At 53.6% G+C, this 21447-nt stretch overlaps 3 protein-coding genes across 3 annotated transcripts in view; 1 reads left to right on the top strand and 2 right to left on the bottom strand.

Annotated features, from left to right (window-relative positions):
- Positions 1-481: 481 nt before the first annotated feature.
- On the bottom strand, positions 482-4185 carry LOC118695265 (nucleoplasmin-like). Its single transcript, XM_036396732.2, has 10 exons — positions 4113-4185; positions 3909-3983; positions 3725-3810; positions 2703-2819; positions 1628-1721; positions 1229-1344; positions 1037-1065; positions 917-953; positions 652-729; positions 482-565 (listed from the first exon to the last, which is right to left on the bottom strand). Exons 1-9 carry the CDS (start codon positions 4168-4170, stop codon positions 685-687), a joined length of 657 nt encoding a protein of 218 aa, XP_036252625.1. The 5' UTR covers positions 4171-4185; the 3' UTR covers positions 482-565; positions 652-684.
- Positions 4186-5418: 1233 nt separating this feature from the next.
- Positions 5419-11895, top strand: LOC118695268 (protein PBDC1-like). The gene is made up of 6 exons (XM_036396740.1): positions 5419-5459; positions 5581-5646; positions 7299-7358; positions 7995-8135; positions 10539-10650; positions 10722-11895. The coding sequence occupies exons 1-6, from the start codon at positions 5433-5435 to the stop codon at positions 10841-10843; spliced, it is 528 nt and encodes a 175-aa protein (XP_036252633.1). The 5' UTR covers positions 5419-5432; the 3' UTR covers positions 10844-11895.
- A 3647-nt stretch (positions 11896-15542) lies between these two features.
- Positions 15543-21447, bottom strand: part of LOC118695136 (exportin-7-like) — a 38596-nt gene continuing 32691 nt past the window's right edge. Inside the window, exons 21-23 of the mRNA XM_036396544.2 lie at positions 19963-20061; positions 18282-18409; positions 15543-16028 (exon numbers count right to left, since the gene is read on the bottom strand). Of these exons, the coding sequence (XP_036252437.1) occupies positions 15935-16028; positions 18282-18409; positions 19963-20061 (321 nt within the window). The 3' untranslated portion in view covers positions 15543-15934. The remainder of the gene's footprint in view (positions 16029-18281; positions 18410-19962; positions 20062-21447) is intronic.

Genomic DNA, 21447 nt, shown 5'->3' on the forward strand with positions numbered 1-21447 from the left:
GAAGGAGTGCAGGACAATCCCCTGGACACACACAGGGATGGAAGGAGTGCAGGACAATGCTGTGGACAGACAGAGGGATGGAGGGAGTGCAGGACAATGCTGTGGATTCAGAGAGGGATGAGTGGTGGGTGTGGAGCCGTTGTCACCCCCAGGATGTGACCTGGGATGTGCCAGGAGCTGCCAGCACCTCCCAAGGGTGCCACAGCCCCCATGGAGTGGGGACAGCGCTGCTGTCACAGCTGTGACCCTGCTCCCTCTGTCCCCAGCCCCATCCCGGGGGTGCAGAGCAGGGTTAACCCCCCCTCACTGCCCCAAGCAGGGGTTCAGGTCCCCTCTGGGACACCCAGCTGCCCCCCCCCCCCCCCCCCAAATGCCAGCCAGGTCAGTGGGATCCCATCCTGCCCCCCCTAATTCCCCTTTGTCCCCTTCTCACATCCCCCAAATCCAGGGCTGGGGGTGCCCCCCCAGCAGCACAGGGATCCAGGAGTGCAAAATGTGCTTTATTTAATAGGGAACGACACCACCACCACCACCACCAGCTGCTGCTGCTGCTGCTTCCAGGCACCTGGAGGGGAAGGAGGAAAAGGATTTTTAGTGGGGTGACCCCGTTGTGGGGTCGGAGCCGCCCCAGGGACCCCCCTCAATCCTCACCTGGATGGAATTCCCAGAATTCCCCAATTCCCGTCATTTCTTGGCTGCTCCTTTCCTGCCCCGGCCGGCTCCGCGTCCCTGCCAGAACGGGGAGGGGGCTGAATATGGGTGTGGAGGGGGGGAGCCCCCAAATCTGCTCTTCCCCCCCACCATTTTTGGGTCCAGCGGTGCTGCCCATCACACCCCGACCCCCCCAGAACCCCCGGCCCGGTATCCCCAGGGAAAAGGGGGGGACAGGGGATGCCCCCTTTGGAGCTGCTCCTACCTTGGCTGGGGGGGGGTGCGCGGGGGCGAGGCTGTTCCTGCTGGGACACAAGGGGGGGTTGGGGTGGGGGGGTCCCGGCCGTAGGGACCCCCCCCCAAAATCCCAGGGTTTCATACTCACGGCTCCTCCTCCTTTTCCCGCTTCCTTTTCTACGGGAGAGAGAAAGAGACGGAGGATGGGGAGTCTTCCTCCCTCCGGGGATGAAGGCCAGGGCTCATCCCCAGAGCAGAGAGGAATTTGGGGTCCCCGCCCCCCCCCTTCCCCGTGCCGCAGGGACCCCAAAACCCCTCGCCCCCCCCCTCAGGTGCTGACCTTGGCCGTGCCACCCTTCTGGGCACCTGGGCCCTTGGGGGGCTTCTTGGGGGCCTCCTCTGCTGCTTCCTCTTCCTCCTCCTCATCTTCATCCTCATCCGAGCTCAGGTCCATGACTGCAGGAGAGGCTGGCTGAGCCCGGGGACCCCAATACTCACGGGACAGCGGGGGGGGGGGATGAAGGGGACCCCAATACGCACTGAACACATGGAGGGAACCCCAACACTCACTGAACATGTTGTGGGGGGGTGAGGAAGTGGGGGACACCCCAATACTCACTGAACACATAGAAGGGACCCCAATACTCACTGGAAACGTGTGGGGGGTTCAGGGGGTACCCCAATACTCACTGGACACGCAGTGGGGGGTTCAGGGGTTGGGGGACCCCCCAATACTCACTGGACACGTGCTGGCCGCTGACAAAGAGGGGCCCGGAGCCAGCTCGAAGGCGGAAGGTCACCGGGGGGCTCAGCTCCACTCCGGCCAGCGAGGCCTGGAAAATGGGGGTGGGAACAATTCCTGGCAGCCCCCCGGGACGGGAGCAGCCTCCAGAACCCTCCCCGGGACAAGGAGGGGACAACGAGGGGACGCCTGTGGCAGGGGGACACGGGAGGGACAGAGAACAGCACGGGGAGCACAGGACACGAGGGGACACGCAGGACAGGGGGAGAGAGGAGATGGAGGACAGGGTGCAGCCCCCAGGACCCCCAGACCCCTCCCTGGGACAGCGGCAGCCCCCAGGCCCTGGAGGCCTCACCGGGACAGGGGCAGCCCCCAGACCCTTCCTCGGGACAGGAGCAGCCCCCAGACCCCCGGAGCACCCCCGGGACGGTCCCCAGAGTCCCAAGCCTTCCTCGGGACGGGGGCAGCCCCCAGACCCTTCCTCGGGACAGGAGCAGCCCCCAGACCCCCGGAGCACCCCCGGGACGGTCCCCAGAGTCCCAAGCCTTCCTCGGGACGGGGGCAGCCCCCAGACCCTTCCTCGGGACAGGAGCAGCCCCCAGACCCCCGGAGCACCCCCGGGACAGTCCCCAGGGTCCCAAGCCCTCCTCAGGACAGGAGCAGCCCCCAGGCCCTTCCTCGGGACAGGGGCAGCCCCCAGGCCCTTCCTCGGGACAGGGGCAGCCCCCAGGCCCTTCCTCGGGACAGGGGCAGCCCCCAGGCCCTTCCTCGGGACAGGGGCAGCCCCCAGGCCCCTCCTCGGGACAGGGGCAGCCCTGGGACAGCCCCCAGGCCCCGGGCCCTCCCCGGGACAGGAGCAGCTCCCCGAGCCCCGGACCCTCCCTGGGAGAGCCCCCGGAGCAGCCCCCAGCTCCCCAAGCCCTCCCCGGGACAGGAGCAGTGTCCCCAAGGAGCCCCCAATCCCCCAATCTCTCCACGGGACAGACTCTGGACCCCCCGGGACAGCCCCGAGCCCTCTCCGGGACAATCCCCGGAGCTCTCCCGGGACAGCCCCGAGCCCCCCGGGCCTCACCATGGGCAGCACCGAGGGTTTCAGCGTGGCCAGCGGCACCGGGGCGCAGCTGTCGCCGTCCTCGGCCACCACCTCGAGCACGTGGAACTCATCCCGGGCCGCCTCCCCCAGGCACACCTGGGCAAGGGGAAATGAGAAAACCCCCTCAGGGCAGCCCCAAAACGCGGCCTGAACCCCGAAATTGGGGTTTTGGGGATGAGGGGAGCCCCTGGCCAGGCAGAACACGGAGTTCATCCCTGCGGGAGCCCGAGCAGCAGCTGGAATTTGGGGTATGAGGGACACCAGCACCCCCTCCCTGCCCCACCACCACCGCTCCCACATCCCAATTAATTCCTTAATTAAACACAGAATTAATCCCAGGCTGTGGGAAGAACAAATCCACCTGTTTGGGGGGTTTTGGGGGTTTTTTTTAGGGTATTTTTGGGGTTTTTTTGAGGTATTTTTGGGGGGTTTGGGTGTTTTGAGGTATTTATTGGGGGGTTTTCAGGGGAGTATTTTTTGGTTTTGGATTTTTTGGGGGTATTTTTTGAGAATTTGAGATTTTTTTGGGGAAGGGGTTAGGGTTGTTTGGGGGGTATTTTTTGGGTCATAGGGGCTTTTTGGGGGTTATTTTTTGAGAATTTGAGATTTTTTTGGGGAAGGGGTTAGGGTTGTTTTGTGGGGTATTTTTTGGGTCATAGAGTTTTTTTTGAGGGTCATTTGTTTGGGTTTTGGGGTCTCGGTTTTTTGGGGGGTGAGTATTTTTGGAGGAGTTTTGGGGGGCTTAGGGTTTTTTTTTGGGGAGTATTTTTTTAGGTCTTAGGGAGGTATTTTGGGGGTATTTTTGAGATTGAGGGTTTTTGAGGGGATTTTAGGTTTTTTTAGGTCTTAGGGTTTTTTTTTTTTTTGTTCCTTTTGGGGGTGTATTTCTTTGGATTTTGGGATCTCGGGGTTTTTTTGGGAGTATTTTTTTGAGGGGTTTTAGCAGGTATTTTTTCGGGGTGGTTCTAGGGTTTTTTTGGGGTATTTTTGGGGTCACTCACCGTGCGCAGCACCAGCTGCTGCTCGCAGCTCCAATCCTCGGTCACCCGGAAGGTGCAGGAGCTCCTGGCGCTGCTCAGCTCGCACCCTGCGGGGACAGCGGGGGACAGAGCCACACCCGGGTCCCCCCGGGCAGGGGGGGACGCTCTGAGGGGGGGTTTGGGGTGGGGAGGGGGTGGCACTCACCCCAAAGGACGGACACGGGTCTGTCGGAGCCGCTGTCGGTGCTGTCCGTGAAGGACATGGCGGGGGTGGCACAGCCTGGGGAGGGGACACGGCTCGGGGGTGGCACAGCCTGGGGAGGGGACACACACAGAGAGCTGTAGGAAAATTCAAACTTTGGGAAAATCCCCAAAATTCAGCGCCCCGCCCCCGGTCCCAAACACTCACCCAAAGCAGCGCCGCGGTTCGGGACCCCACAAACAGCGAGGCCACCCCAAAGCGGCATTTATGGGGTCACAGGGACGCCGCCCACCGCCCTCCCCGAGGCAATTAGGAGCAGCCGCGCTGGTAATTAATTAATTACCTACTCAGGTGTGGGGGTTAATGAGCGTGGGAGCCCCCCCCATGCTGTGTGACAGGTCACCGTGTGGTGACACCGCTGGTGGTGGCCCCATCCTGAGCGTTCCCGTGCCCTGGGTGTCCCTCGATGTCATTTGTGTCCCCTCCATGTCCCCCCGTGTCCCCTCGCATCACCCGTGTCCCCTTGCCTCGCTTGTCCCCCCCGTGTTGTCCCCTCCATGTCACCTCGTGTCCCCCTATGTCCCTCGATGTCACCCGTGTCCCCTCTATGTCTCCCCCCGTGTCCCCCGATGTCCCCTCGTGTTCTCCCGTGTCCCCTCACATCACCCGTGTCCCCTTGCCTCACGTGTCCCCCTATATCCCTCGATGTCCCCTCGTGTCCCTCCGTGACCCCCTCGTGCCCCCACCATGTCACCCCGTGTCCCCCGCATGTCCTGTGTTGTCCTGTCTGTCCCTCAATGTCCCCCCGTGTCACTCTCATGTCCCCCGTCCTGCATGTCCCCTCGTGTCCTGCGCTCCCCGTGTCCCCCTCGTGTTGTCCCGTGTCCCTTCATGTCCCCACGTGTTGTCCAGTGTCCCTCGATGTCACCCCGTGTCCCTCCGTGTCCCCCTGTCCCTCGGTCCCGCATGTCCCTCCCGTGTCCCCCGATCCCCCCGTGCCCCCCAGGCGTCCACCCGTTGTCCCCTCTGTCCCCCTGTGTCCCTCCCAGTCCCTCTGTCCCTCCCTTGTCCCTCCCCCGCTCCACGTGTCCCTTCTGTCCCCCCGTATCCCCCCTGTCTCTCGGTCCTGCGTGTCCCTCTCGTGTCCCCCGTGTCTCCTCTGCCCCCCCCCCCCCGTGTCCACCTTGTCCCTCCCCTGACCCTTCATGTCCCCCTCTCTCCCCTCTCTGTCCCCCCCCGTGTCCCTCCGTGTCCCCCCCATCCCACTCTGTCCCCTCGTGTCCCCCCCATCTCCCCCTGTCCCCCCGTATCCTCTCTCTCCCCGCCGTGTCCCCTCTGTCCCCCTTTCTCCCCCCGTGTCCCCGCTGTCCCTCCCATCGCCCCCGTGTGCCCCTCTCTCCCCTCTGTCCCCTCGTGTCCCCCCCATCCTCTCGTGTCCCCCCCCGTGTCCCCCTCGTGTCCCCCCGTCCCCTCCCCTGTCCCTCCCCTGTCCCCTCCCGTCCCGGTGCCCCTCCCCTTCCGGCAGCGATGGCGGCGGCGGGGCTGGCGGGGCTGGTGAGACTGGGGGGACTGGGGGGAACTGGGGGGGACTGGGTGGCCCTGGGGGCGCTGGGGGCTCTGTCCCCGTGTCCCTTGTCCCGTGTCCCCGCGGTGTCGCATTCCCGTGTCCCCGCAGGGTCCCGGCGAGGCCGCGGCGGCCGCTCAGGCGCTGTCGCTGCCCGCGGAGAGCTTCGGTAACGACGTGAGTGACACTGGGGGGACACTGGGGATACTGGGAATGGGCACACTGGGGGAACTGGGGGGACACTGGGGAGACTGGGAATGGGGGCACTGGGGGAACTGTGGGGACTGGGGGGGACTGGGGGGACTGGGAATGGGGGCACTGGGGGGAACTGGGAAGATTGAGAAAGTGAGTGACACTGGGGGGACTGGGGACACTGTGGGGGACTGGGGGGACTGGGAATGGGGACACTGGGGGGAACTATGGGGACTGGGGGGATTGGGGGGACTGGGAATGGGGACGCTGGGGGGACACTGGGAATGGGGGGTTGGGGGCACTGGCTGGACTGGGGGCACTGGGGGGACTGGGACTGGGAAAGTGAGTGACACTGGAGACACTGGGGATACTGGGGGGATTGGGAAGACTGGGAATGGGGACACTGGGGGGACACTGGGACACTGCGGGGGCTGGGAATAGGGGCACTGGGGGGACTGGGGACACTGAAGGGACACGGAGGGGGACTGGGGGGACTCGCAGGACTGGGAATGGGCACACTGGGGGGACACTGGGGGGACAGTGGGGGGACTGGGGACAGTGGTGGGGCCGGGGGACTGGGACTGGGGACACGAGCTACTGGGGGGACTGGGGACACTGAGAATGGGGACACTGGTGGGACTGGGAATGGGGGCAGTGGGGAGGACTGGGGGCCCTTACTGGGAGGGGGTCCCAGATTTGGGGGTCCCTGTCCTGGGGGGTGCCCTGGGTGTCCCTGTCCTGGGGGGGGTCCTTGTCCTGGGAGGGGGGGTCCCAGCTTTGGGGTCCCTGTCCTTGAGGGGCGTTTCAGATTTGGGGATTCCAAATTTGGGGTTCCCTGTCCTGGAGGGTCACAGAGCTGAGGGGTCCCAGCTTTGGGGGATCCCAGTCCTCAGGGGGGGTCCCAGTTTGGGGGGGGTTCCCTCAATCCAGAAGGATCCCAATCATGGGAGGGGGTCCCAGTTTTGGGGGGTCCCATTTTGGGGGTCCCAGTCCACAGAGGAAGGTCCCTGTCCTTATAGGGGTGGCCAGATTTGGGGGTTCCAACTTTTGGGGTTCCTGTCCTGGGAGGGGATCCCAGTCTTGGGAGGGGGTCCCAGTCTTGGGGGGGGTCTCAGTTTTGGGGAGTCCCAGTTTTGGGAGGGGTTCCCCTAATCCAGGAGGGTCCCAGTTTTGAGGGTCCCCAGTTTTGGAGGGTTCCCCCAGTCCAGGGGGGAGTCCCAGTCTTGGGAGGGAGTCCCAGTTTTGGAAGAGTCTCAGTTTTGGGGAGTCCCAGTTTTGGGACGGGTTCCCCTAATCCAGGAGGGTCCCAGTCTTGGGAGGGGGTCCCCAGTTTTGGGGGGTCCCAGTTTTAGGGGCTCCCCCAATCCGGGGAGAGGTCCCAGTTTGGGGGTGTCCCACTTTTGGGGCCCTCAGTCCCAGCAGGGGGGTCCCACCCTTGTCCCCTGGGAGAAGGAGAACCCCAAAAAGAAAAGAAAAACCCAGAACGGGAAGAGAAGAACCCCAAAGGCAGGAAAAACCTCACAAAAGCAGGGAGAACACCCCAAAAAGGGGGAGGGGGACCCCAAAATGGGACAGGGGACCCCCCCAGGGGACATTTGTCCCCAAGAGGTGACCCAGGTGTCCCTGGTGCTGCGCAGCCCCGCGTGGAGCTGGCCTGGGCCATGAAGGCGCATCAGCACGCCCAGGTCTACTTCAACGTGAGTTTGGGGTTTTGGGCTGGGATTTGCTGGTTTTGGGGTTTTGGGGTGGGATTTTGGGGTTTTGGGGCTTTGGAGCGGGCTTTTGGCATTTTGAGGTTTTGGCGTTTTGGGGTTTTGGGGCTTTGGTGTTTTGACAGTTTGGGTTTTTGGGGTGGGATTTTGGGGGTTTTGGGGCAGGGTTTTTGCATTTTGGGGGTTTTGAGATGGGGTTTTAGGGCATTTTGGGGCTTGGGGGTTTTGGGGCAGAGGTTTTGTATTTTGGGATTTTGAGATGGGGTTTTAGGGCATTTTGGGGTTTTGGCATTTTGGGGCTTTGGGGTTTTGATATTTTGGGTTTTTGGGGTGGGATTTTGGGGGTTTTGGGGCAGGGTTTTTGCATTTTGGGGGTTTTGAGATGGGGTTTTAGGGCATTTTGGGGCTTTGGGGTTTTGACATTTTGGCATTTTGGAGTGGGGTTTTAGGGCGTTTTGGGGTTTTGACATTTTGGGTTTTTGGGGTGGGATTTTGGGGGTTTTGGGGCAGGGTTTTTGCATTTTGGGGTTTTGGCATTTTGGGGGTTTTGAGGTGGGGTTTTGGGGCTTTGGGGTGGGGTTTTGTGGTTTTGGGGTGTCCCAGCTGATGCTCCCCCTGCAGCTGATCTCCTCCGTGGAGCCCAAGTTCCTGAAGCTCACCCAGGTGGACGAGCGGATCTATGAGGAATTCCGCAGAACCTTCCGGAACCTGCGCGTGGACGTGCTGGACCCCGAGGAGCTGAAATCGGAGGCGGCCAAGGAGGTGTGGTGGGGTTTGGGGGGGATTTTACTGGGGTTTCCCTCCTTCTTAGTGGGGTTTCCTCCAAAAATACCTCAAAAAAACCCCAAAATACCTCAAAAAACCCCAAACCCCAAAAAGACCTCAAAAAACCCCAAACCCCAAACAATACCTCAAAACAACCCCAAAACCCCCCCAAAAATAAAACCCCTCAAAACAAACAAAAAAACCCTCAAAAAATACCTCAAAAATATCTCAAACTTCCCAAACCCCCCAAAATACCTCAGAAAACCCAAAAAAATACCTCAGAAAACCCCAAACACCAAAAATACCTCAAAAATCCCCAAAACTGAAAAAAATTCCTCAAAAAAGCCAAAACCACAAAGAAACTCTCAAAAAGCCAAAAACCCCCAAAAATACCCTGGAAAACCCAAAAACCAGGGGTGTTTTGAGGGGTTTTAGTGGGGTTTCCTCCTTTTTTGTAGGATTTTGGGGTGTTGAGGGTGTTCTTAACCCCCTAAAAATGGTGCCTCTGCTTTGAGGGGGTGCTGGAGGATTTCAGCTATGGGGCCGGGGCTTGGGTGGGGTTTTAGTGGGATTTCCCCCCTTTTTAGTAGGTTTTCCCCTCTTTTTTAGTGGGATTTTGGGGTGCTGAGGGTGTTTTTAACTCCTCCATCCCCTAGAAGTGGTTCTGCCTCCACTTTGAGGGGATCGTGAAGGATTTGTGAAGGCCCCTTGGTATGGGGCCAAGGCTTGGGTGGGGTTTGGGGGATTTTAGTGGGATTTGGGAGGTTTTAGTGGGGTTTGGGGGGGTTTTAGTGGGGTTTTGAGGGGGTTTTAGCTGGGTTTTGGGGTGCTGAGGGTGTTTTTAACCGCTCAGAAATGGCACCTCCTCTTTGAGGGGATGGTGAGGGATTTCAGCTACAGGGCCAAGACTTGGGGGGGTTTTAGTGGGATTTCCCCCCAAGGCAGTGGATGGGGTTTTGTGAGGGGGTTTTAGTGGGGTTTGGGGGGGGGTTTAATGGGGTTTTGGGGTGCTGAGGGTGTTTTTAACCCCTCAGAAATGGCGCCTCTGCCTTGAGGGGGTGGTGGAGGATTTCAACTAGGCCAGGCCAAGGCTTGGGTGGGGTTTGGGGGGGTTTCAGTGGGATTTCCCCCCAAGGCAGTGTGTGGGGTTTTGTGAGGGGGTTTTATTGGGGTTTGGTGGGGTTTTATTGGGGTTTTGGGGTGCTGAGGGTGTTTTTATCCCCCCCCAGAAGTGGCGCCCGTTCTGCCTCAGCTTCGAGGGCGTGGTGGAGGATTTCAGCTACAGGCCCAAGGCTTGGAGGGATTTTAGTGGGATTTCCTCCCAAGGCTGTGGATGGGGTTTTGTGAGGGGGTTTTATTGGGGTTTGGAGGGATTTTAGTGAGGTTTATTGAGGTTTTGGGGTGCTGAGGGTGTTTTTATCCCCCCCAGAAGTGGCGCCCGTTCTGCCTCAGCTTCGAGGGCGTGGTGGAGGATTTCAACTAGGCCAGGCCAAGACTTGGGTGGGGTTTGGAGGGGTTTTAATGAGGTTTGGGGGGTTTTAGTGTGGTTTGGGGGGTATTATTGGGGTTTTATTGGGGTTTTGGGGTGCTGAGGGTGTTTTTACCCCCCCAGAAGTGACACCCATTCTGCCTCAGCTTCGAGGGTGTGGTGGAGGATTTCAGCTACAGGCCCAAGGCTTGGAGGGATTTTAGTGGGATTTCCTCCCAAGGCTGTGGATGGGGTTTTGTGAGGGGGTTTTATTGGGGTTTGGAGGGATTTTAGTGAGGTTTATTGAGGTTTTGGGGTGCTGAGGGTGTTTTTATCCCCCCCCAGAAGTGGCGCCCGTTCTGCCTCAGCTTCGAGGGCGTGGTGGAGGATTTCAGCTACAGGGCCAAGGCTTGGAGGGATTTTAGTGGGATTTCCTCCCAAGGCTGTGGATGGGGTTTTGTGAACGGGGTTTTATTGGGGTTTGGAGGGGTTTTATTGGGGTTTTATTGGGGTTTTGGGGTGCTGAGGGTGTTTTTAACCCCCCAGCAGTGGCACCTCCACTTTGAGCGGATGGTGGAGGATTTCAACTAGGCCAGGCCAAGACTTGGGTGGGGTTTGGGGGGTTTTAATGAGGTTTGGGGGGGTTTTAGCGTGGTTTGGGGGGTATTATTGGGATTTTATTGGGGTTTTATTGGGGTTTTGGGGTGCTGAGGGTGTTTTTATCCCCCCCCAGAAGTGGCGCCCGTTCTGCCTCAGCTTCGAGGGCGTGGTGGATTTCAGCTACAGGGCCAAGGCTTGGAGGGATTTTAGTGGGATTTCCTCCCAAGGCTGTGGATGGGGTTTTGTGAACGGGGTTTTATTGGGGTTTGGAGGGATTTTAGTGAGGTTTATTGAGGTTTTGGGGTGCTGAGGGTGTTTTTATCCCCCCCCAGAAGTGGCGCCCGTTCTGCCTCAGCTTCGAGGGCGTGGTGGAGGATTTCAACTTCGGGACTCTGCTGCGCCTGGACTCGCGTGGGGAATACTCGGAGGAAAATTCCATCCTGGGTGGGTTTGGGGTCTGGGGGGGCTTGGGGGACCCCAACCCCCCCCCCACTGACCCCTGTCCCCCTCTGCAGCCACCAGGATCCAGTTCCTGGCCATTGAGATCGCCCGGAACAGGGAGGGCTGCAATGAACACGTGCACAGCAGGGCCAGGGGGGGAGAGACGGGGGAGAGGAACCACGGCGTGGAACCCTGAAATAAATCCTGAAAAACTGCAAGGAATCCTGAAAGGACTTTTATAAATCCTGAAAAACTGTAATGAATCCTGAAAAACTGCAATAAATCCCGAAAGGACTTTTATAAATCCTGAAAGAGTTCAATAAATCCTGAAAGGACTTCAGTAAATCCTGAAAGAATTCAGTAAATCCTGAAATTGCTTCAATAAATCCTGAAAGAATTCAGTAAATCCTGAAAGAATTCAATAAATCCTGAAAGGACTTCAATAAATCCTGAAAGAATTCAGTAAATCCTGAAAGGACTTCAGTAAATCCTGAAAGAATTCAATAAATCCTGAAATTACTTCAATAAATCCTGAAAGAACTTTAATGAATCCTAGAAGGACTTTAATAAATCCTAAAATGACTTTAATAAATCCTAAAAGATTTCTATAAATCATAAAAAACTTAAATAAATCCTTAAAGAACTTCAATATATACTAAAATGATTTTTATAAATCCTAAAATTACTTTTATAAATCCTAAAAGAACTTTTATAAATCCTAAGATTATTTTAATGAATCCTAAAATGACTTTAATAAATCCTAAAAGGACTTTAAGAAATCCTAAAAGGACTTTAATAAATCCTAAAAGAATTTGAATAAATGATAAATAACTTTAATAAATCCTGAAAGAATTCAGTTATCCTGAAAGGACTTCAATAAATCCTAAAATGATTTCAATAAATCCTAAAATGATTTCAAGAAATCCCAAAAGGACTTTAACAGATCCTGAAAGAACTTGAATGAATCCCAAAAGAACTTCAATAAATCCTAAAATGACTTTTATAAATCTGGAAATGATTTTTATAAATCCTAAAAGGACTTTAATAAATCCTAAACTTATTTTAATAAATCCTAAAAGTTCCCTAAGCTGTAGATTTTTTTCCTTTTTCTTTTTAAACCTATTTAAATCTAAACACCCCAAAAGCCCCCAGACCTCCCACCTGTGACCCCCCAAAACCTCAACCACATTTCCAGTATTTTTTTAATAAAATAAAATAAAATAAAATAAACTGCAACCCACAAGAAGAGACTGTCTGAGTTTCTCATCTCTTTTAAAACAGTAAAAGTTTTTTTTGTTTAATATTGTTCATTTAATTTAATTTAGGTTTATTTTGCTTTGTTTTATTTTATATTTTATTTTATATTTTATTTTATATTTTATTTTACTTTATTTTTTAAATGTAATTTAATTTAATTTTGTTTTATTTTATTTTAAAATTAAATTAAATTCAATTAGATTTGATTTTATTTTACCTGTTAAATGAACAGTTTTTCCCACTTTTCTCCAAGGAAATCTTTTTCCCAAACCACTTCAGCAGAGGGGCTGCTTGAATTTGCTTTTTTAAGAAACCCCTTTAGGAATTTTTCTCCCCAATGACCCCAAACCAAGACAAACGGGGCCATTCCCAGGCTCTGGAAGGTTCCGGAAGGTCAGAGCTGCCTCTGCCCCCTCCAGCTGCAAATAAAGATTGGAAAATCCCAATCCCAGTTTGGGGTCCCAGTTTGAAAATCCCAATCCCAGTTTGGGGTCCCCAATTGAAAATCCCAATCCCAGTTTGGGGTCCCCGTTTGAAAATCCCAATCCCAGTTTGGGGTCCCCAATTGAAAATCCCAAAATCCCAATCCCAGTTTGGGGTCCCCGTTTGAAAATCCCAATCCCAATTTGGGGTCCCCAATTGAAAATCCCAAAATCCCAATCCCAGTTTGGGGTCCCAGTTTGAAAATCCCAATCCCAGTTTGGGGTCCCCGTTTGAAAATCCCAATCCCAGTTTGGGGTCCCCATTTGAAAATCCCAATCCCTGGCTGGGGTCACTACTTGAAAATCCCAATCCCTGGTTGGGGACCAAAATCCCAAAATCCCAATCCCAGTTTAAAAATCCCAGTCCCTGTTTGGGGTCCCCATTTGAAAATCCCCAAATCCCAATCCCAGTTTGGGGTCCCCGTTTGAAAATCCCAATCCCTGCTTGGGGTCCCTGTTAGAAAATCCCAATCCCTGTTTAAAATCCCAATTCCAGTCTGGGGTCCCTGTTCAAAAATCCCAAAATCCCAATCCCTGTTTGGGGGTTCCTGTTTGAAAACCCCAATCCCGGTGTTGGCGTCTCTGTTATCCCAAAATCCCAATCCCTGTTTGGGGTCCCTGTTTGAAAACCCCAGTCCCTGTTTGGGGTCTGTGTTTGAAATCCCAAAATCCCAATCCCATTTTGGGGTCCCCATCCCCTTTCAGGTTTTTCCCTAAAATGGGCTCAAACTTCCAGGATTTGGGGTCAATCCAGGTGGGTTTTGGGGTTCGGCTCGGGGTCCAAGGGTCTCCCCCTGAATTCAGTGGGATTTGGGGGATTTTGGGGTTTGATTGGGAAAATCACCCTGAGGGAAAGGACTGGGGGGATCTTGGGGTTCTGAGAGTTCTGGGGTGAATCTCTGGGTTCTGGGGTCACTCTCAGGACTCTGGGGGGGACTCAGTGTTTTGGGGACACTCTCAGGGTTTTGGGGTGACTCTGGGGTGATTCTTGGGGCTCTGGGTCCCTCAGGAGTCCCTCGGGCTCAGGCCACTCTCAGGGTCACTCTTGGGGTCCCTGTGGGGTCCCTCAGGGTCACTGTGGGGTCCCTTGGGGCTCAGGCCCCTCAGGGGCCCCTGTGGGGTCACCATGGGGGTCACTCTGGGTCCCTCAGGGGGCTCAGCCACTCTTGGGGTCCCTCAGGGTCACTGTGGGGTCACCATGGGGGTCACTCTGGGTCCCTCAGGGGGCTCAGCCACTCTTGGGGTCACTCATGGTCACTGTGGGGTCCCTCGGGGCTCCCTCTCAGGGTCACTTTGGGGTCCCTCTGGTGTCCCTCAGGGGTCTCTGTGGGGTCCCTCCGGGTCCCTCCAGGGGCTCAGGCCACTCTCGGGGTCCCTCTGGGGTCCTTGTGGGGTTACACTGGGGTCCTTCAGGGGTCACTCTGGGATCACTGTGGGGTCCCTCAGGGGTCCCTCCAGGTCCCTCAGGGGTCACTGTGGGGTCCCTTTGGGGTCACTGTGGGGTCACTCTGGGTCCCTCAGGGGTCACTGTGGGGTCCCTTTGGGGTCACTGTGGGGTCACTCTGGGTCCCTCAGGGTCACTCTGGGATCACCGTGGGGTCCCTCAGGGTCACTCTCAGGGTCAATGGGGGGTCCCTCAGGGGTCCCTGTGGGGTCACTCTGGGTCCCTCAGGGCCACTGTGGGGTCACTGTGGGGTCACTGTGGGGTCCCTCAGGGGTCACTGTGGGGTCCCTTTGGGGTCACTGTGGGGTCACTCCAGGTCCCTCAGGGGTCACTGTGGGGTCACTCCAGGTCCCTCAGGGTCACTCTGGGATCACTGTGGGGTCCCTCAGGGTCACTCTCGGGGTCAATGGGGGGTCCCTCAGGGGTCCCTGTGGGGTCACTCTGGGTCCCTCAGGGGTCACTGTGGGGTCCCTCAGGGTCACTCTCGGGGTCAATGGGGGGTCCCTCAGGGGTCCCTGTGGGGTCACTGTGGGGTCCCTCTGGGGTCCCTCTCGGGGTCCCTCGGGGTCTCAGCCACTCGTGCGCGGCTCAGTAGAAACCATTGAGTTTATTTGCAGTCACAATGCTTACACTGTTTGCAGCAAACACCCCGACATCAACCAGCATCTGCTCACGCGGGAAAGGACCCAACACACACCAGGGGGGCAAGGGAACGAACAAAAACCCAACCAAATAAAATTAAAATTGACAACAAAAAAAAAAAAAAAAAAAAAACCAAAACAAAACTAAAATTAAAAAAAAAAAAAAAGAGAAAAAAAAAAATTATAATAGAGTGTCTGGGAGGAGAAAGTGAAGCCCTCAAAGGCCCCGAGTGTTTCTGGGAGAGCTGAGCAAGAGGATGCACACGACTAGCAGCAACAATAGTGGGGTACACGGCAAAGGGGCTCCCTCCCCTGGATCCCGGCCTTTGGGGTCCATCCCCATCCCCAACATCCTCAGGGGGGCTCTGCAGGAGAAGGGGCCTCGCTGCTGCCAGGGGGTGCTCGGGGCTCCCCCATTGGGAACCCCCCCGGGGAGGCCCCGCGCTGCCGCCAGCCCCCGCTCCAGCCCGGAAAAATGGGAAAAAAGGGATGGAAAAAGGGGAAAAGAGGGCCCTGGGAGGGGCTACTGCTACAGAGGGGACAGGAGGGACACCCACGAGCAAGCACGAACGGAGGGGTCACGTCATGGCTTCGAGTTCCCAAGAACGAGGGCGAGACGGGACCGGGAAATTGTGATTTTTGAGGGGGGCTTAATAAGAAAAAATATACATTTGGAATTTTACAATGCCTTTTTTTTTTTTTTTTTGTGGTGGTTTTTTTTTTATTATTATTATTATTTTTAATCTTTTTTTTTTTTGTTGGTTTTTTTAATTATTTTTTTGTGTTGTTTGAGTTTTTGCTTCTCTCTCTCTCTACAGCTTGTCTCACTAAATAGATCTCTGCACTTTCACACAGCCACCCCCTCGCCCACTAAAGCTTCAGGCCACGCTTTCCTCACTCGCATTCACAACCCTCACACCGGCACTGGGTGCACCAGGACTCTGTAAAAATTTCAATCACACTTTGTTTTTTTTGTTTTTTTTTTTTTTTTGTCTTTTTTTTTATCATTTTGTCATTTTTTTTAATCATCATTTCGATTTTTTTTTTGTGTGGTTTTTTTTTTTGTGATTTTTTTTTGCAGTTTTTTTTGTCGTGTTTTTTTTTTTTTTTTAATCTCGTTTTTCTGAAACTCAATATAAACCTTGCTCCAAAATGTTATGAAAAAATGTACATGTTTTTTTTTTTTTGTGTTTTTGTTTTTTTGTTTTTTTTTTTTTTTTTTGTTTGTTTTGTTTTTTTTAGTTTTTATACAAGGCAGGCTTTTCGCAGCGGAGCGCCGCCGGTTCCACATTCCGGCCAGGGAAGGAAAAAGAGAGACACAGACACCTTGGAATTCCTGCACCTGGATTCTGCCCTTCCCACGGGAAAACACCTGCCCAGGTGAGCTCCACCTGCTGCTCCCTCCTCCCTGCGGGTGGGGAGGCCCTGGGGTCGTTCCTGGGCCGGGCTGGGCCCTGCAGCTGTCAGCTCATCATGTCGTTGCTGTTGACGCCGTAGCTCGAGTTCTTCATGGAGTCGTTGACCTCCCTCCGGAACGCCGACAGGTTCTGGGTGAACCTGGGGGACAGGGGAGAGCAGGTTCCAGCATGCCAGCATTCCAGCATTCCATGACTCCAGCATCCCATCACACTTCATGATTCCAGCATTCTACTATTCCATGATTCCATCATTCCACTAGGCCATCATTCCATGATTCCGGCATTCCATCACATTCCACCATTCCATGGTTCCATGATTCCAGGATTCCACCATTCCAGCATTACATGATTCCAGGATTCCACCATTCCATCATTCCATTATTCCATCATTCCGTGATTCCGGCATTCCATCACATTCCACCATTCCATGGTTCCATAATTCCACCATCCCATCATTCCAGCATTCCATGATTCCAGGATTCCACCATTCCATCATTCCATTATTCCATCATTCCACCATTCCATTATTCCATCATTCCACCATTCCATGATTCCAGCATTCCATCACATTCCATCATTCCATGATTCCATTATTCCATCATTTCACCATTCCATGATTCTACCATTCATGGCTCCATGATTCCAGCATTCCCTCATTCCATGATTTCATGGCTCCACCATTCCATGATTCCACCACTCCAGCATTCTATCATTCCACCATTCCATCATTCCAGCATTCCACCAGTCCATGGTTCCATGATTCCAGCATTCCATCGCTCCATCATTCCATGATTCCATCACTCCAGCATTCCACTATTCCATCATTCCATGATTCCAGCATTCCATCACATTCCATCACTCCATGACTCCACCATTCCATCATTCCACCATTCTGTGATTCCAGCATTCCATGGTTCCATGATTCCATCACTCCAGCATTTATCATTCCACCATTCCATTACTCCATGATTCCATCATTCCACCATTCCATCACATTCCACCACTCCATGATTCCAGCATTCCACCACATTCCACCACTCCATGATTCCACCATTCATTCCACCATTCCATGATTCCACCATTCATTCCACCATTCCATCATTCCACCATTCCACCACATTCCACCACTCCATGATTCCACCATTCCATCACATTCCACCACTCCATGATTCCAGCATTCCATCACATTCCACCACTCCATGATTCCACCATTCATTCCACCATTCCCCATCCCATGAAGTGCCCATCTCTGAGCAGCTCCCCCAGGACTCCGTGCTGAGCCCGGGGGTGTCTCCACACCGAGGATGGGGATCCACCACTTCCCCTGAAGGGATTTTATCCCACTGGAACGGGGATCTCGGGAAGGAATTCCTGCCTGGGATGGAATTCCCAGAGGAAAATCTGTGGTTTCTCCACCCCTGGAAGTGCCCAAAGCCAGCCTGGAGCACCCCTGGTCCCATGGGAGGTGTCCCTGCCCACGGCATTGGATGGGATTTAAGGTCCCTCCCAACCCAAACCATTCCAACCATGAACCCATGAAGGAATCCCATGGGAAGTTTCAAACTGGGATGGGATATTGGGAAGGAATTCCCAGAGGAAAATCTCTGGCTGTCCCTGGATCCCTGGAAGTGTCCCAGGCCAGGTTGGATCCCCCTGGGACAGTGGGAAATACCCATGGATATTTAGGATCCCCTCCCACCCAAAACCATTCCAGCCATGAACCCATGAAGGAATCCCATGGGAAGTTTCAAACTGGAATGGGGATATTGGGAAGGAATTCCCAGAGAAAATCTGTGGTTTCTCCATTCCTGGAAGCGTCCAAAGCCAGCCTGCAGCACCCTTGGTCCCATGGAAGGTGTGGTGGGAAATACCTGTGGATACTTAGGATCCAACCACAAACCCATGAAGGAATCCCATGAGGAATTTCAAACTGAAATGGGAATACTGGGAAGGAATTCCCCCCTGTGAGGGTGAGGACAGAATTCCCAGAGGAAAATCTGTGGCTGTCCCTGGATTCCTGGAAGTGTCCCAGGCCAAGTTGGATCCCCCTTGCATGGTGGGAGGTGTGGTGGGAAATACCTGTGGATATTTAGGATCCCTCCCAACCCAAATCATTCCACAATTCCAACCACAAACCCATGAAAGAATCTTTCCATGGGAAGTTTCAAACTGAAACGGGATATTGGGAAGGAATTCCCAGAAGAAAATCTGTGGTTTCTCCATCCCTGGAAGTGTCCCAGGCCAGGTTGGATCCCCTGGCATGGTGGGAAATACCTGTGGGTATTCGGGCTCCCTCCAGGCCCAAGCCCTGCCCCGGCCCATCCCATGGAACACCGTTCCCGTTCCCGTTCCCATTCCCGTTCCCATTCCCATTCCCGTTGCCGTTCCCGACCTGTCGCGGTTCTTGGTGAGCAGGTTGCGCTCGATGCCCTCCATGAGGTTCTCGAAGCACAGGTGCATGGCCTGCTGCTTCTCCGGGGGCTGGCTGTTCACGATGCTGTTCCGCAGGTCCGAGAAGTACTGCGGAGCCAGGACAGCCAGGGGTTAATTCCCATGGGATCTGGGATTTGGGATCGGGCACAGCCCCCTCGAGGTGCCGGGGATAAGGAGGGAGCATCCCAAAGTATGAGGGGTGGAGGTGGATTGATCAGCTCCAAGGAGCTTTCCTGGCCATGGGATCATCCCAAGGACCATCCTGGCTGTGGGATCATCCCAAGGACCATCCTGGCCACGGGATCATCCCAAGGATCATCCTGGCCACGGGATCATCCCAAGGACCATCCTGGCCACGGAATCATCCCAAGGACCATCCTGGCCACGGAATCGTTCCAAGGATCATCCTGGCCATGGGATCATCCCAAGGGTCATCCTGGCCATGGGATCATCCCAAGGAGCTTTCCTGGCCATGGGATCATCCCAAGGACCATCCTGGCCATGGGATCATCCCAAGGACCATCCTGGCCATGGAATCATCCCAAGGACAATCCTGGCCATGGGATCATCCCAAGGGTCATCCTGGCCATGGGATCATCCCAAGGATCATCCTGGCTACGGGATCATCCCAAGGATCATCCTGGCTACGGGATCATCCCAAGGATCATCCTGGCCATGGGATCATCCCAAGGACCATCCTGGCCATGGGGTCATTCCAAGGATCATCCTGGCCATGGGATCATCCCAAGGACCATCCTGGCCATGGGGTCATTCCAAGACTTTTTTGGGAATGCTCTCCTCCTTCATCTGACCCCGTCTTATTTTCTGAAAAATCTCTTTGCCCAGGACTTTGCTCCTGGGAAGCTGAGAAGCCTCAGAGAACAATGAAAACAATAATGCTCTGATTTGCTTCTCCTGAGTTTTGCTGCTTTGGAATGTGGTTGGAGATTGTTTAATTGGATTCATGTGAATTGTTTTGACTTCATGACCAATCACAGGCTGTGTTCGGGACTCTGTAAGGAGTCACGAGTTTTTCATTATTGTCTTTTAGCCTTCTGTCGGTATCCATTCTGCATTCATTAGTATAGCATAATATAATATAATATAATATAATATAATATAATATAATATAATATAATATAATATAATATAATATAATATAATATAATATAATATAATATAATATAATATAATATAATATAATATAATATAAATTATAGTCACATTTATATTATATATATTTATATTTATTTATATTCATATTATATATTATACTCTATATATTTAATATAAATTTATTAAAATATATATTTTATACATACTATATATTTATATTATACTATTATATTTACCTATATTTATATTATATATTTATATAATTATATGATTATATATCATATATATATATCATATATATATGATATATATATTATATAATATATATTATATATATTATGATTATATATGATATAATTATATGATATATTTATATGATATATTTTATATCATAAATATTCTATTCTATTCATAAATTGGCCTTCCAAGAACATGGAGTCAGATTCATCCCTTCCTCCCCTCGATGGGCACCCCACAAATCCCAGCGTCCCTCAAGCCTTTTCCAGCGGGGATGGATCCCTCACCTTCTCGTTGAGCAGGATGAGGCCGAGCAGGGGCCGGGACATGGACCACTGGTTCCGGCAGTCCTCGAAGATGATGATGTTCAGCACCGTCGAGAGCATCTGGCACAGGGAGCCAAGGGTTAAAGGCAGCCCCTCCATCCCATCCCATGGATCCTGTCCCAGTCCCACGGATCCCATGGATCCCAATATCATGGATCCCATCCCATCCCGATCCCGTGGATCTCATCCCATCCCAATCCCATGGATCCCATCCCATGGATCTCATGGATCCCGAATCCCATCCCTTCCCATGAATCCCATGGATCAATCTCATGAATCCCATCCCACTCCCGTGGATCCCATGGATCTCATGGATCCCATCCCATGGATCCCATCCCACTCCTGTGGATCCCATGGATCTCATGGATCCCATCCCATGGATCCCATCCCAATCCTGTGGATCTCATCCCATGGATCTCATGGATCGATCTCATGGATCCCATCCTAATAACAGGGATCTCATGGATCTCATGGATCCCATCCCAATACCATGGATCCCATGGATCCCATGGATCCCATGGATCGATCTCATGGATCCCATCCTAATAACATGGATCTCATGGATCCCACCCCATGGATCCCATCCCACTCCCATGGATCCCATTACATGGCTCCCATCCCAATACCATGGGTTCCATGTATCTCATGGATCCCATTCCACTCCCATGGATACCATGGATCTCATGGATCCCATTCCATGGATTCCATCCACTCCCATGGATCCCATTACATGGATCCCATCCCAACACCATGGATCCCATGGAGCTCATGGATCCCATCCTAATAACATGGATCTCATGGATCCCACCCCATGGATCCCATCCCACTCCCATGGATCCCAATACCATGGATCCCATTCCATCCCAAATCCCACCCCAGCTCCCTCCTCGCTCCGGGATTTGGGAATCTCCGGAGACCCAAGGCTCTGGAGCTTTGAGCACTGGCAGCCAATGAATTCTGATGCATTTTGGGGCTCTTCCGTTGTTTTTTGGGCTCTCCAGGTGTTTTTCAGAGCCCCCAGGTGAATTTTGACCTCCTCAGTTGTTTTTTGGTGTCCCCAGGTTATCTTTTGGCCTCCTCAGATGTTTTTCAGAGCCCCCAGGTACATTTTGTAGACCCCAGGTATATTTTGAAGCCCCCAGGTGTATTTTGGTCCCCCCAGGTGTATTTTGGAGCCCCCAGGTGCATTTTGGAGCCCCCAGGTGCATTTTGAAACCCCCAGGTGTATTTTGAAGCCCCCAGGTGTATTTTGGTCCCCCCAGGTGTATTTTGGAGCCCCCAGGTGTATTTTGCCCCCCCCAGGTGCATTTTGGAGCCCCCAGGTGTATTTGGCCCCCTCAGGTGTATTTTGGAGCCCCCCCAGGTACATTTTGGAGCCCCCCAGGTACATTCTGTAGACCCCAAGTATATTTTGAAGCCCCCAGGTGTATTTTGAAGCCCCCAGGT

This window comes from Molothrus ater, chromosome 28 (genome assembly GCF_012460135.2).
Source record: "Molothrus ater isolate BHLD 08-10-18 breed brown headed cowbird chromosome 28, BPBGC_Mater_1.1, whole genome shotgun sequence".
Lineage (NCBI taxonomy): Eukaryota > Metazoa > Chordata > Aves > Passeriformes > Icteridae > Molothrus > Molothrus ater.

Excerpts from the sequence above, each read along its gene's own strand:
- LOC118695265 (XM_036396732.2), bottom strand. The coding sequence starts at position 4,170 with ATGCCGCTTTGGGGTGGCCTCGCTGTTTGTGGGGTCCCGAACCGCGGC. Across the intron at positions 3,984-4,112 it reads GAACCGCGGCGCTGCTTTGG|GCTGTGCCACCCCCGCCATG; the intron begins GTGAGTGTTTGG and ends TCCCCTCCCCAG. Across the intron at positions 1,066-1,228 it reads AGAAGGGTGGCACGGCCAAG|AAAAGGAAGCGGGAAAAGGA; the intron begins GTCAGCACCTGA and ends TCTCTCCCGTAG.
- LOC118695268 (XM_036396740.1), top strand. The coding sequence starts at position 5,433 with ATGGCGGCGGCGGGGCTGGCGGGGCTG. Across the intron at positions 5,647-7,298 it reads CGGAGAGCTTCGGTAACGAC|CCCCGCGTGGAGCTGGCCTG; the intron begins GTGAGTGACACT and ends GGTGCTGCGCAG. Across the intron at positions 7,359-7,994 it reads ACGCCCAGGTCTACTTCAAC|CTGATCTCCTCCGTGGAGCC; the intron begins GTGAGTTTGGGG and ends CTCCCCCTGCAG.